The 15,101-nt window shown below is 36.0% G+C and overlaps 1 protein-coding gene across 3 annotated transcripts in view; it reads right to left on the reverse strand.

The window, feature by feature from the left end:
* Nucleotides 1-15,101, reverse strand: part of KCNT2 (potassium sodium-activated channel subfamily T member 2) — a 371,544-nt gene that overhangs the window by 171,367 nt on the left and 185,076 nt on the right. For all 3 annotated transcript variants that reach the window (XM_057729620.1, XM_057729619.1, XM_057729618.1), the window contains exons 10-12: nt 14,112-14,276; nt 12,240-12,376; nt 9,252-9,315 (exon numbers count right to left, since the gene is read on the reverse strand). In XM_057729620.1, coding sequence (XP_057585603.1) covers nt 9,252-9,315; nt 12,240-12,376; nt 14,112-14,276 — 366 coding nt within the window. The remainder of the gene's footprint in view (nt 1-9,251; nt 9,316-12,239; nt 12,377-14,111; nt 14,277-15,101) is intronic.

A 15,101-nucleotide genomic window follows, 5' to 3' on the forward strand; every position in this document is an offset into this window, starting at 1 on the left:
AAATTAATAACGAAAGTGTTTCATGAAAAGGTCAGGCTATCCTGAAACTGTGTAACTGAAGTCCAGGTATGATCATCTGTCAAGAATTTACCAAAAGGCATTTCTGGACAGATTAAAACACGAATTACACTCGTGACCCCGGGGAGTCTTAGCAAGTTTAAAAGCCACAGTTTAAAATGCTGTGATTTTATTAATTGGTAAGAAAGATCTTTTTGAGAACAAGTTAACCAGTGGGTCGAATAAAAAGCAAAACAAAATTGCAAAACTTCTCTAAAGAATTTAAGGTACATTTAACTAGGAAATAAAATAATAGAATGATTATGTATTAAAATGTTTTAATGCCCAAAATGGATCTGCTTAAAACAAAACCAACTTAAAAAAAAAAAAAAAACAAATTGTGAAGGGTAGCAGAGTATGCTACCCAAAATATGCCTCTTTAGCATAAGCATTATTTTAAGCTGATTATTTCTGAGAAAAAGTAGACACAAGAGGAGCTCTTAAAGCAGAGTATAATTTATCCTTTTGTAAGGGAAATTTATATTCAAAAGGGAAATCTCCATTTGTAAGGATGTCTCCCTCTTTGTACCAAGAAAGATTAGTATAAATCATAAGAAACTCTTCATCAGTAGGGAAGGCACCAGACTTTAATCTGCATAACAACCTTACTGTACTTTTCCTGACAACCTCCCACAACTAGTCTCCTCGCTCCCAACACCTTTCTCTTGTCTTTAGGGGAAGATAATATTTAAGGTGGAGGCTTGGACCATTTGGGGGAGTTTTACTCAGTTTTCCTAGGTATCGCCCAGGTATACAAGAGGTATACGTGTTATTGAACTTCTGTTTGTTTTGCTCCTGTTAAGCTGTCTTTTATTATAGGGGGTTCTCAGCCACGGCGGGTAGAATGCAGAGGAAAATGATTTTTCCTCCCTTGCAACTGCAAACATTTTATTTCAGTTCTTTTCTCATGCTGTCTGAAAGGGTCATGCAGGGAAATTACTGTCTGAGTGCTCAATGATTATTTGCATTCTACTCTAAGATTCCATATATTCAAAAATGAATGTAATAACCAGAAAAAATATCTTTGACATTTAATAGGAAAGCTAACGGCATGGTCTAAGATAAATTTTTTTCTGAGAGTTACAACTCAAAGTCTTTGTAGTTGGACGACCAAGATGGCCTTAAATTTCCCCCAGGCTTGACTTTCTGACAGATTTCTTCAGAACTAGAGGCCCCTGACCTCCCTATTCTTAGAGCATTTACCTTAGAAAGCTTTAAATTATAAATTCTTTCTCTGTCCCTTTGAGATATAAATCTTTTCCCAGCCTCTCACCAGTTTTACAACAGAGAAAAGTCTTTCTCCAGGATCTGGGGCCATCTCTTTGAAATGTGATCATCAAAGGTGAAATCTTCCCAATCTCTAATCTCTGTGGGCAGAAGAGCACCAAACTTTGATACAGAACAGTTAGCAAATGATGGCCTAATCACACTGACCAAGCTCCCTGACCCAGTACTTTTCCACTAGCTCACCCCAGAGCAGGAAAATCCTCCAGCCTTTTGTTTCAGAGAAGTTGAGTTCAGCCTCTTTCCCCCAGGCAACAGCCTTTAGTAGTCTTCCTTGCCTGTTCAACTCTGTTTGGTACATTTTTTCTTTGACACAGACAGAGTAGGGTATAAACACAAGGTCTGTGAGCTACTACCCCTATACTCCTAAGAAGATTAAATAAAACAGCTAAGCTGAGCCTTGGTTTATTAACCTACAAATTGGAGGGTGTAAGAACTTCCTTGCAGGGCTGTTGTGAGAAATACATCACATGCATAATATGTAAAAATACACACACGTGGTCTCTTGCCTGTAATTGATATTCACTGATGGCTAATAAGTGAGGGTGTTATTGTGTAGCTCTTTCTCTTTTTATTTCCAAGAAGCAAGAAGTCTAAAAATCAGTGGTGCCAAAAAAGCTAAAAGAGAAAAGCAAACACTATGTTTTTTCAGAACCAGATCATTTTCAGTAAAAAGTCATATGCCTAGTTAAGCTAAGAAAATCAAATTCTTTCACCACTGCAAAGAAAGGCTATCCAGAGGGTAAATTAATTATGCTTCATGCATTATAATGACTCAGAGAAGAAACTTAGCTTTGAACAAACCTTTAAATTAAGAGCACATCTGCTGATAGAGTCAGTGAACAAGATGTTCAAATGTGAAGTGTCTGAGCCTTGTAAAACATATCACAATATGACACCCCTCCTTCTGTCCTTTCACGGTGCCTTACTTCCCAGCGCACTGTCTAGGATGGTGATTCCAATGAGGGTCTGACATCGCCAGCAAATTCAATCTATTGACACTACCAATTTACATTCTCTGTTACCTCTATACCCGCATATTCACTTTGCTTCTTATCAGCTTACATCAAATGTCTCACCAAAATAATCAAACCCTCGTAGAAACACTCCTTTTGCTGGTCTCTCACACCTGGGCCTACTCTACAGGCAAAATTACAACCTTGCTGAATCCAACACTCTGTCCGCTATGAAGAATGGTTGGCTGGGCGTAAATATGCATAGATGCTAAACAGGCCCTTCTTTAAATTCATAGTCCATTATATCATCCAGGGGTTGAGCACTGCCTAGGAGTTCCGCATCTCTCCCGCCCATCTCCTCTCCCACTATTTTAGAGAACTATTTCACATCTTCTTCTCTCTCCTTAAACCTCTACCATCTGATAGTCTCAGCTGCTATAAAATATAATAATAATTTTTAAAAAAATAACATAGAAACAGTAAGAGAAGGACTTCCATAGCTCTCTCTCTCTCTCACATTTGACCACATACTTGCCTCTGGATCTATATGTCTTACCTTCCCTGTTTTTAAAATACATGAACATTTTACCCATTTTTCAAAGGAAAACCTTCCAGTTTTCCTTTTCCTGCATCATTCTTTTTACCTTCTCTAGTAGATCACTTCCTTGACTGTACGATTTGTTAAAAAGTTTTCCACTTCGGAATCTAAAATATGACACAAATGAACCTATCTATGAAGAATCGGGGACCTTGAAAATAGATTGGTAGTTGCCAAGGGGGAGGGGGCTGGGAGAGGGTTGGACTGGGAGTTTGGGATTAGCAGATGCAAACTAGGACATATAGGGTGGGTAATCAACAAGGTCCTACTGTACAGCACAGGGAACTATATTCAATATCTTGTGATAAACCATAATGGAAGAGAAAATGAAAAAGAGTCTATATATGTATAACTGAATCACTTTGCTGTACAGCAGTAATTAACACATTGTAATTCAACTGTACTTCAATAAAAAATAAACAAACAAAAAAAAATAGAAAAAAATTTTCCCACTTAAACAAATGGGCAAACATCACCCATCAGTTGCTGGCCTATTTCTCTGCTCCCACTTACAGAAACCACTTCTAAAGACTAGTTGTTGCCTCTACTTCCTCTTTGTTGTTCATTTTTATACTTCTCCTCTAATACGAGAATTTAAACCTGTGAATCTCTTTTTAGGCACTACTTGAGCTGCATCCTACAAATTCTGAAATGTTGCATTTTTCATCACAATTCAATGAAAATACTTCTAATTCTCCTTGTTATTTCATATTTTGCCTATGGGTAAATGTATAACTTAATTTTTAAATATGTGGGTATTTTCTTGCTATAGCTTTATTATTGGTTCCTAATTAAATTCTATCATGAGCAGAGGACATACTCTGTATGCTTTTTCTTTTAACCTGCCTGACATTTTTTTCACGGTCCAGCACGTGGTCCATCTCTGTGAATGTCCCACGTGCACTTGAAAAGGATGTGTATTCTGCAGCTGAGTGTTTTATACGTCAATTACAGCTACCAGGTGAAAATGAGTTCAAGTTTTTATAACCTGAATGATTTTCTTTCTATTAGTTCTATTAATTGCTGGGAGAGGAATATTGAAATTTCTAACAATAATTGCACCTTTTTATGCTTCCTTTCTGTTCTATTTCATACTTCATAAATTTTGAGGCTTTATTATAAGGTGCATACACACTTAGAGTTACGTCTTCTTTGTGCATTAATCCTTTAATAAATGTAAAATATTTCTCTTTATTTCTGTTAAAAGTTCCTGCCTTTAGGTCTGCTTTATCTGTTTTATATAGCCACTCCAGTTTTTGTATGACTAGTGTGCAGAGTATATTTTTTTCCATCCCCTTACTTTTAACTTAATTGTACGTTTTCCTTTTGAGTGAAATTTCTGGGGACAGTACTTCATTTGATCTTTCTTTTACTTACCCAGTATGAAGATCCCTGCCTTTATTTCAACAGTGAGTTCAGTCCATTCATAATTCACACAGTTATTAATTTGGTTGGGTTTAAGTTTACTATCTTGCTGTTTTCTGCTTGTCCCATTTGTTTTTTATTCTTTTCCTGCCTTTTTTCAGATTAAGTAAATATTTTTAGTATACCATTTTGTCTTCTGTTTTATCTTTTTCACAGGTCAGTATAAGTTTCATAACATAAATCTCTATTAAACTCTTCATTCAAATAACATGTAAAGCACGAGAATCTTACTGCAGTATATTTCCACCATCCTTTTCCAATCTGTCATATTATTGCCAGTCATTTCACTTCTACACTTGTTACAAATTCCAAAATTATTATTTTACCTTAAAACAATAAATTATATTACAAAAATTAGTCATCGATATTTACCTATGTATCATTTTTGCTCTATTTCTTCATATAAATCTAAGTTTTCAGAAGAGATTTCTTTTTATTGAAGAACTTTAACTTTTTAAAAAATGTACATCTGTTGGCAATAGCTCTTGGGTTTTATTTGTATAAAAATGTTTTATCATGCCTTCCTTTTTGTGAGATATTTTTACTAGAAATGAAATAGTATATTGACAATTTTTTAAAGCACTCTAAAACAGTTGTCCAATTGTCTTTTGGTTAAAATGGTTTATTCCTCTGTATGTAATGTGTCTTATAGCTACAGTTAAGTTTATCTTATGGATTTTCAGAAATTTGATTACTATAAGCGTCAGTGCAGTTTTTTTTTAAACAATTATACTTTAGATTTGTTTTATGAATCTGTGGCTTTATAATTTTTATTATAGTTGCAATATTTTTAGCCATTATTTCTTTATTTGTTTTCTGCTTAGAAGTGGAAACGTCCTCTCCGTATATTCAACCACAACAGGCAACAGTGATTTCATCTTTTTCTGGAGGCAGACTTCTTGCACTCAGCTGCTGTCCTAGAATGGGAATTCCCATTCTCTCCTGAGTTGTTTTCTGCCTTCACTCACTCCTTAGCTTTGGCAAAACACATCTCCCAGCAGCCTGCTGAGAACTGTGCATTTTTGAAAATCTTTAACATCTGTCAATATCTTTCTTTCTGTCTTCTTACTGGATTGAAGTTTTCCTAGGATACAGAATTCCAAGTGGAGAAGAATTTTCCCTGGGAATTTTCAAAGCCTTGATCCACTGTCTTCTGGCTTCTGATATTACTAAGTCTGAAAACATTCTGATTCTCCATCCTTCTACTTTACCTTCTCTTCATTTTCATTCTTTTCTTCCTCTTGCTCCGTCTCTTACATCAATTTCTCTGGCAAGCATATCTTTTTTAGTCATTATTCTGTAATAGGTAGGCCCTCTCAATTCAACAATTTCAGTCTGAGAAATTTGATTGTTTTAATTTGTTTATTTTAAATATTTTTACTTTATATCTTTGATAATAATTTCCCCTACCATCTTCTAGACCCTGTTCCTAAATTCTTATTATATGAATACTCTTTCTTCCTGACTTCTCCTTTAATTTTCTCTTATTTTGATTCCTCTTTCCCATTATTTGGTTTAATTGTTCATTTTATTATTCTCCATTCTTTTAATGTCCTTAGCTTTATCTTTTAAACCTTTTATTTAAATTTTCATTGGTTACCTATATTTAATTTCCAGAAGCTCTTTCTGGTTCACTGACTGTTTCTTATTCTGTTTTGATTTCTTTTGTTCTATAGCCTACTATTCTTGTTTTATATATGTACGCTCTTCTCATCTTCTCAATTAATAAATTACTAAAAATAGGATATTTATTATATATTTTAAAATGTATTTCTTCTCCCAGAATTCTATGGTGGCATGTGTTTCCTCTGAATGCCTATTTTCTGTATGCTTTTCGTATGTCTGTTGCTTGGTTCCTTCTTTTTCTGGTTAGGAATTTCCTTAAATGTCTAGTGATCACTGCTATTTGAACACATATAGGAGTGAAGCACTCAAAAGTTGTTTTGGGCCTTAGTGAATGCAGGAACCTTATTTTCACATCATACGTATACACACCACACACACACACACGCACACACACACAGATGCACACACTCTGCCAAGAATGCTTCTTGTCCTGATGTGTGTCTACCAACCAATCTTCCTGCACCAACCAGCCCAGTACCAACAGTGCCCTGCTGAGTGTTCCTGGAGAGTCCCTACCCACCAACTGGATCACAAAGTGGCCTGAGCTGCCCCCACCATGAGTGGGCAGAGGAAACAGTCCTTTCCTGTCCCCCAGTTGCTTCGGTAACTCACACTGACCTTCTCTGAACGTGCACAGAATCAGAGGCTTCCATTTCCAATGCTTCATTCCCAGGGGGCATCTGTGGGTCAGGAGTTTTTGCTGCAGGCTAACTTCCCATGCTTTCTTTGTGGGCAGCCAGAAAGGGTTTATTTTGGCTATGCATACATATATACAAGGGGGAGTCAAATTCAAGTTTCCACAGTCAAAACTCTGGCTGTAGAATTTATAGAAGTTTTAATATAAATGCAGTGCGGATAATTTTTGACTCACTATGTGTGTGTGGGGGGGGGTGGTGTCTACATGTGTGTCTGTGTGTGTATGTATCTATATGTATATATGTATATATATCATTTTGTGATGGACCATTTCCCCAGAGAAAATTCCTCCAGTCTTGTACCTTACTGTAAGGGTTCTCAGACTTATTTTGAGGAAGCATCTCACATTCAGTAAGGCGACTTGATCTTTATTCCCTTGATTTTTACCTGGACCCTCAGCTGCATCCCGTGTTTCCAAGTGAAGGGTGTACTTGGATCACATTCTCCAAATCATAAACCTCTTTTCCCAGGATGGGAAAAGGAACCAGCCTTGGATATGTGGAGGGGTTCTGGGAATCTAACTGCTTCTCTCACAGACTTTTAATCGGTATTCATATATTTAGTCCCACGTATAACCCTACTTGCAGAGGCATCTGGTGCCTCTATTTCCTGCGACTTTTCAGGCTCCATCGCAAAAAGCAGCCTGCTTCTGATTTGCTTCCTCTCTCAACTTAAATGTTACCTTCCTTCTGTTAAGTCCGTTACCACCCATCCATCTGCTTTCAAGCTTCCCAACTTGTATTAGTGTCACCTCATCTACCATCTCCCTTGTCCTGATGAGTGGAGTCTTTTTATTCATCTCCTGTCAATTTAGTAGAGTGTCAGGAGGAAATTGTTTAACTGAAAGCTTCCAAATTCACCTTGTAAAGGGTACTCTAAAAGACATTATGTATTTATTTCCTAATGTTTACTCCCCCTTGTTACATAGATACTAGAAGACTGCAAGTATTTTGAAACTAAGTTGCCACTGCAGAGGCCCAAGATTCACAATTACATAAGTTAAAAAATTATGGAAACATAAGGTAGAATGTGTTCAATTCCAGTTCACTTATTTAGTAAATATGTTTGGAACATCTAATGTGCCAAACCAATTAAGAAACCGTTATGATACTGCATAAGTGGATGGAGGGGAGCCTGGTCTCAATTAGGACAGTAACTGTGGAGAAAAAGGGGAGCAAATGAATTTGAAAACATATATATTTTAAAGAGAAATATTTTACAAATTTTGCAGTCATTTGTTTGGTCTATGCCCATGCATTAGTTTGCTAGGGCTGCAGTCCAAAGTACCACATATTGGGTGGCTTAATGAAAATGTATCGTTTCATCACCCTGGAGACCAGAGTCCAAAGTCAAGGTGTTGGTAAGGTTGGTTCCTCCTGAGGGCTGCAAGGGGAGTGTGTGTCCTGGCCTCTCTCCCGGCTTAGAGAAGACTGTCTTAAAGTGCACGTGGCGTTCTGCCTGTTATCTGTCTGTCACCACATTTCCATTTTCACAAGGACTCAGTTCAGGTGGGACTAAGGCCCACCCGAATAAACTCATTATAACTTCATTATCTCTGTTAAGACCTTACACAAAATAAGTTCACGTTATGAGGTACTAGGGGTTTAGACTTCAACACATGAGTTTTCAAGGAACACAGTTCAACACAAAACAGTCCTCTTGAAATAAAGGATGAGCAAGTTGGTTTCAAAATGAGGAAAGAGTTTAGGTAAGTTAGAGTGAGGACAACACAGAGCTGGCCATATTCAGGACTTGCAGTTCTAAAGTAATGGAACAGAGCATGCCTATAGATGTTCCAGAAAAGTGCAAATCATGTCCCTAAAAGACCCATATGTATCTGGCCTTTTCCCCAGTCACTACAGAAGCCACCAAGGTTCTCATCAGTCTGTGTGCCGCAGGTATGACTACAGATCGACACACGGGCTTAGAAACACAGGAGTTAATAGTACATCTTCAATAAAAAATACTAAAGCACTTTTTAAAAGTAATAAAATTAGAAAGCATTTTAAACAATAGAAGTTATAATTTGGTAAATTATACAATTTAACCTAATTATGAGTTTATAAAACTTTAGACCTAAAAAATGTATCATGGAGATCACATAAGCCAGAGATTACCAAATTGGGAGGTGCTTCAAAATCACCTGGAGACCTTTTAAAAATACACAGATTCCCAATCCCCACCCTATATATCCTGAATAGAACTTGCACAAATGCACATTTTTTTAGAAACTCTCCAACTGATTTTATGCAGACTGCCTGATCCATCTGCCTTGTTTTTAAGTTGAGGAAATTGAGATCATTTGAACAAAATTACACAGCACAGGATATATTTAATTAAAAATGATCTAGTTCTGTTTATATATGACTCATTTCGTTTTGATCAACAGAAAACCCAGGGATTAGTAGAACTACTTCAAGAATACTTTCACTGATACAGTCAATGATGCAACTATTCTTATATTTTGGCAAGGTAGTTTAGAGATATTCACTTCCTTTCAGTAAAATTTTAAGGTCATCAATATTTAATGTTGGCAGATTTAAAAAAACAAATAAAAAATGTTCTAAGGCAAAAAGAACAACTTACTAAAAGAGATTTTAGAAACTTACAGAGGATGTCCTATCTACTTCACAACGGCTGCTCAGAATAAAACAGGCCTCAGCATCGTCCATCCTAAATGCAGACAAACAAAATAATCACACACTGACTATCTGTGCATTATCTAAATAATAGAATCAATACATACAAAATACATTAAACTATGGACATCCTTAGATTTAAATGAAAGTAGGATTTCTAGTTGACCGTGACTATATTTGACTATAAACAAAATAATTGTTGTTGAATTGGCTATATAACAACAATTTATAATGACAGAAGTTTAGAAAAGTCAAACTTTATTTTCTCTTTTATCATTATATATTTTTTCATATATATGCTTTGTGTAAATTAAGGGAGTTGTATTAGCCTTTAGGTGGATTACATTTTGGCTGCAATGCAACAATTAAACAGAAAAGAAACAAAGCTGTTTAGTATTTATAAGCTGAACTCTACTGTACACTTATATTTCCTGGAGATGAATCATTATCTTGTTCCAGACCCTCTCCCTTCATGCTAAAGTTCTACATTTCTTAAATGTAGTGATAAACAGTAAGTATGCTTCAGTGCTTGGTAAGTAATGTTCTAAAAACATACAACTGTGTATTTTCAAAATGAGGACTTATTTATCTTTTTGGTTTATTATGATAAAAGAATTTTTCCCAAAATATTTTCTATGAAGAGAAAAGATAAAAGTCCATGGAATTAGACCAAACAAAACTGTTCTGGAAGAAATGTGAAGTACTCATGGTTAAGACACTATGAGCATTGTATAACATTTTCTAAGCATCATTTTCAACAAAGCAATTTAAAGCTTATGCAACTGACCTTTGAAACTAGTTTGGAGAATCCTACTCCTTATTTCTTTTTTTTTTTCTTGAAACATGCTTTCATTTTATTCACTTATTTGTCAGGTTCACCAGCTAATTAAAAATGACATACATATATTCTCAGGTATTCTATAATTCAGTAGAAATTTGCCCTACCAAAAAGGGCTATATTGTCAAAACAAGCTCATATAAATCATAGGTCTTTTGCCCAGTATACAAGCAAGAAGCTGGCATAGACACAGCTTTTGTATATGAGTCCCCAAATCCATCAGATGGAGCTTCTGATTTTTCCATCCTTGTTTCTTGCATGGGGAATTGTGTTGAAGAATGTATTAGATAACATTAAATCCCAAATCTTTATGTGACATAGGATAAGAAATGAATATAAAAATGGTACCTTCGTTCTTAATCCAGCCTTTTGAGAACAACAGCCTGCTACCTCTCACTCATCCACACTCTTTTTTTTTTTATTCTTATGGAAGTATGCTTCTTGTAAATGTGACTGATTTTGCTAAGAAACCATTATTAATACTATTAACACCAAGTGAGTGCACTAATCCTAGGTAGTATTTAGCTAAGATACTAATAGCTAATCCTAATAGCTTAGATTAATTTATTAGATAGTCAAAGCCTTCATTTATCACAGAAATTCGTATTGAACATAATATGTGCATTACTCATTCTTACCATAGGAAGAACTTAACTGATAATAAATTAAGCATATTGATTTTCTATGCAGATAAATATAAAGAATCAAGTTGCATTACTGTGTAAGCAACTATTTCTTTACAGTTCCCAAATAATGAATACAGATAGCAACTAGTTAGCAAACACTTAATGCTGTGCTTTACTTGAGGTACTGGAAGAATCTGACTTATTCTAGAACTGTCACATGTATAGTGACAACATATATGAAGTATGTAATCCACCACAAATACTAATATATTCTCAAAGAAGCTTACTTTTCCAGTTATGGACCATTCATTATATCCTGATAGTTTCTACTGACTTTCCTGTTTCAGAAGTTATTAAATCATTGGGACAATCTCAGCTAAATTGACCTATTATATATAAATCAAAAGTAATGTCAGAGTTCCTGTTATGAGCTATCTAGTCATCTTTTGCAGGAGTAAGCAGCAAAAAGGAGTTTGGGGAATTTTCTTCTGTTCTTTTCCATCACTCACACACCCCTCCCCCCCACACACAAACACAAGCACATGGAGAACATGCATAAGGAAACACAGAACATACACAAACACATGGAGAACACGCACCGAGGCACACACACTAACACACATACTCAAGCCATCTGGAAAAAAACAAAACAACAACAAAGAAAAAAACACTTATGTTATGAAATTCAGAGAAGAGACTTCTAAACCTAAAAGAATATGTAGGACAACTCAAGGATAAACACGGAGACGTGTTTAAAACTTGTAAAACAAGAGAAAACACTGAGCAAAGCCACCTACGCTAAGGATCGCTTCTGGCTTGCGAAACTAAGGATGCTCTTTCGCAGATGCCCTGATTCCTCAGTGTCTACAGTCTAACCAACCATATTCTCACTCTGCTTCCATGGAATGACCTCTGTGACCTGTGACAAATGTTTAAGACTATGACACCTTTAAGCCAGGCAGGCTGGCATCTACACAATAAGAAGAGAGCAACTAAGACCCCTGTCACCTTTCTGATCCCTGCAGTCCCCAAGGACTCTTTCATCTCAGACACCGGGCAACACAAGTGTTACCTGCCCAGTATATAATACAAACTCCTTAAATTTAAACTCTGACTCGAACTACTTTGGCATCTCACATAACATTTAGCCTAAGATGTTTATCTGTGGAATAAAAACAGTATCCAGGGGTTTGGAGACAATTCTCTGTGAGTCTGGATAACTCAGCTCACCTCCCAACAGCGTGAGATAATCACACCACACCACACTTCTCACTGCGTTATGTGGACGCGGTCTGCCGAACACCCCTGTCCTGAGAAATAGGAGCAAATGCGCTGACTTTATATTTTTAACCATCCAATTTGACCAGTAGTGGGACTAAAGCAAAAGTCTGTATTCAAAAACACATCTTGCAACACTGAAAACTGCTAACATTTGGAGGAGAGGAAAGATATTAAAACACCACAAGATGGCAAATGTTGAGTAAATCTACTTACTTTGCTCGCAGCAGATCCTGATCTTTAAGGGCTGAGCCTTGAAGGTAGATGACTCTTTGTGACCACATTGGAATCTGTAGGACCCTTCGGACCTGCACATCCATTTCAGTAGGACACAAAATCACCACATAATAATCCTACTCAAAACAAAGTGGGCCGTGGGATAGAGACAATAATCTTTGTTTTATACTAGGTAGGTAAACAGAATACCAAAGAACATTTTGAAATATGGTAAAGTAGAAATGAATGACTAATAAACAAAAGTTTGCATTTAAAACCTAGTGTTAAATAACATGATGCGGTAATAAACGTAACAGACATAAAAATCCCGTAAATCAATACATTCATCCTGACCTTTTTTAATTTCATTAGTACCAGGAAGGGAAGGTAATCATTGCTTATACTCAGCACACACTTCCAGTCTATGCAGTTTTCAGTTATGACTTCAGGCTGATTCTAAAAGATCAACTGTATCAGCCAGAAGTCCTAAGGCTCAATTCATACTTCAAATTGTGTTACTTTCAGAATATCTTTTGGTAATATTATTATAAACTGATAATATCGAAAATATTCTGATGATATCTGAATGGAAAAAGGTTCACAGAAATATTGATTATACTGACAAAGTAAATTAAATTTAAAAGTTTGAGATCAAAACATTTTAAAATAACGGTCTTTTGGAGAGAATAAAAAACAATTAGTGTATAAGAATTTAAAGTCTGTAAGAATTTAAAACAATTTATCTATAAGAATTCCAATTCTCTGGTAAACATTCACCATTTTATCACTTTATAATATATCTAAGTAGGAATTTTTGGAGTTCTAAGAATTCTCCGTATTGTCTAATATCAATTAGACAAAATAAATTACTAGGGATCAAAATTTGGGGGCGATCAAAATTTCCCCCAAATAAATTTTTTGTGGGTTATAATAAGCATCTGAAATTATTTAATATGAATAATAAAACACCCAATCATTAAATATGGAATTCCTGCAAAAATGCAAAGTAATTTATGCAAAAACAAAAGAATATATGAGTATCACTTATAAATTAGATTTTTTAATCCAAAAATAGCATTTTAAAAGTTCTCTAAAATATTCAAGAAAATCTCTTTATTTAAGGGAGATATAATTAGATGTACTTAGTACTGTCTTGACCTCAGGATTACTCAACCTCTTGCCACAAATTTCTTGGGAAAACACAAGAAATTCAAGTAGCTCTTTGCTGTTTAGACTAGATTAAGCGCAGTAAGCAGCAAAAAAGACGCCCTAATTTACACTGACCCAGAACCATGGCAAGCGGGAGAAGTCCCTGAGGACTCTGCACAGACAGAGGAAGAGATCTTTCTGAATCCGTGATCTCAACCAGCAAGTTATTTTCCAAACTTTGGTCATTTATTGCTACTATAGTTAAGACCTCGTTTCACTCCAGGAAACAAAAGAAAAAACGGAACTTCCAGACTTCCACATTTCTATCAGCAACACTTGATAAAATTCTGAAATATTCAAGTGAGCAGATGATATTGAAATGATTCTTTCATTGTTTGATTGTATTTTATGTTAAATTTCACTGTTTCATAAAAATATCATTTATGCATTACCCAAGGGAGAAAAAAGCAATCATCTTAATTCAAAGAAAACCTTTCTTTGTAGCAGTAACATTATTCCATCTGTCTTTCAATATAGATACAGAAGGAAACTTAACATTCTGTGTATTCCTCCAGCATTTTTTCTATGTTCCTGGTTATATTTGTAGTTCTTCACTTTCTCTTTCTAAATTTGAGTGTATAAATAAAAATCCTCCAGAACACAAGCTGTACCATCATTAAGGGACTTTGACCATGTTAGCAGGTGTGATCCATTCAAAGGTACCTGGAGTCTTGGATGAGCATAGAATTCATTCAGAAAGTCCATGAGTAAATCGATCTTCAGTGAGCTGACGCACAGGACCACGTGCTTCTCAGTTTGAGCTCTGTGTCGACTATAGTTCCCACCTGATTTTTGTCTCTCCATCCACAAATAGGCCAGCTGTTCAAACTGTAATGCATGTTCCACATGTGAATGAAAGGCACTGGACACGAAAATAAAAATCAATGCAACGCATCTGTTGTTTACTAGGTATATGCAATTTCTGAGATGAAACTCTTTGAGATGTAAATGATCAGTGTTCCCTTCAACAAGAGATTCTTCACAGGATGGCAGCAGAGCTTGCTAATGCCTCCCAGGGCCGTCAGGTCTCTCGGGAAACACAGTAATACGATTTTCCTATTGTATCATAACAGGGCACTAAGAGGTCTGTGCCTCTGCTTTCTGTCCAGTAGAGTATGCAGCCACATACGTCATGCACTGAGTCAAAGAGGAAAGCCTCACTTTTTTCTCCCACGTTCTTCTGTCAACTTCAGCCTGTTATCTCTTGCAAGGGGAGGTATACTTACCACAAACAAAAAGCCACATTCTAGTTACTTAGTAGCTGGTATCTAAGGGATGTAGACAGTAGAGGGGAGGGGTGTCATTAAGGATGACACGTATGATTGGATAGGAACGGGAAGATCATTTTTAAACTCATGTAAATTATATCTCAATACACTGTGGCCAACGGTTGCGTAATGGAATATACAAGTTCAATTTGTATTGGCCACATCTTGTTTCTGACCTGCCCACCCGTGGACACCCAGGGTTCATTGTAGGAAAAAGCTGAAGATTGCCTCTATATGTCTTTAGTCTCATTTTATATCTCTGTCCCTTTGCTATCTTCTTATCCATTCTCCAAAATGCTGCACGAGAGCTTTAGCTCATTTTGTTTCAGTTGACCAACATATGCAATCAATTTTTATTCATTACAACATATGGCTTTTAGATGCA

This window comes from Hippopotamus amphibius, chromosome 3, assembly GCF_030028045.1.
Source record: "Hippopotamus amphibius kiboko isolate mHipAmp2 chromosome 3, mHipAmp2.hap2, whole genome shotgun sequence".
NCBI classification, from domain to species: Eukaryota; Metazoa; Chordata; class Mammalia; order Artiodactyla; family Hippopotamidae; genus Hippopotamus; species Hippopotamus amphibius.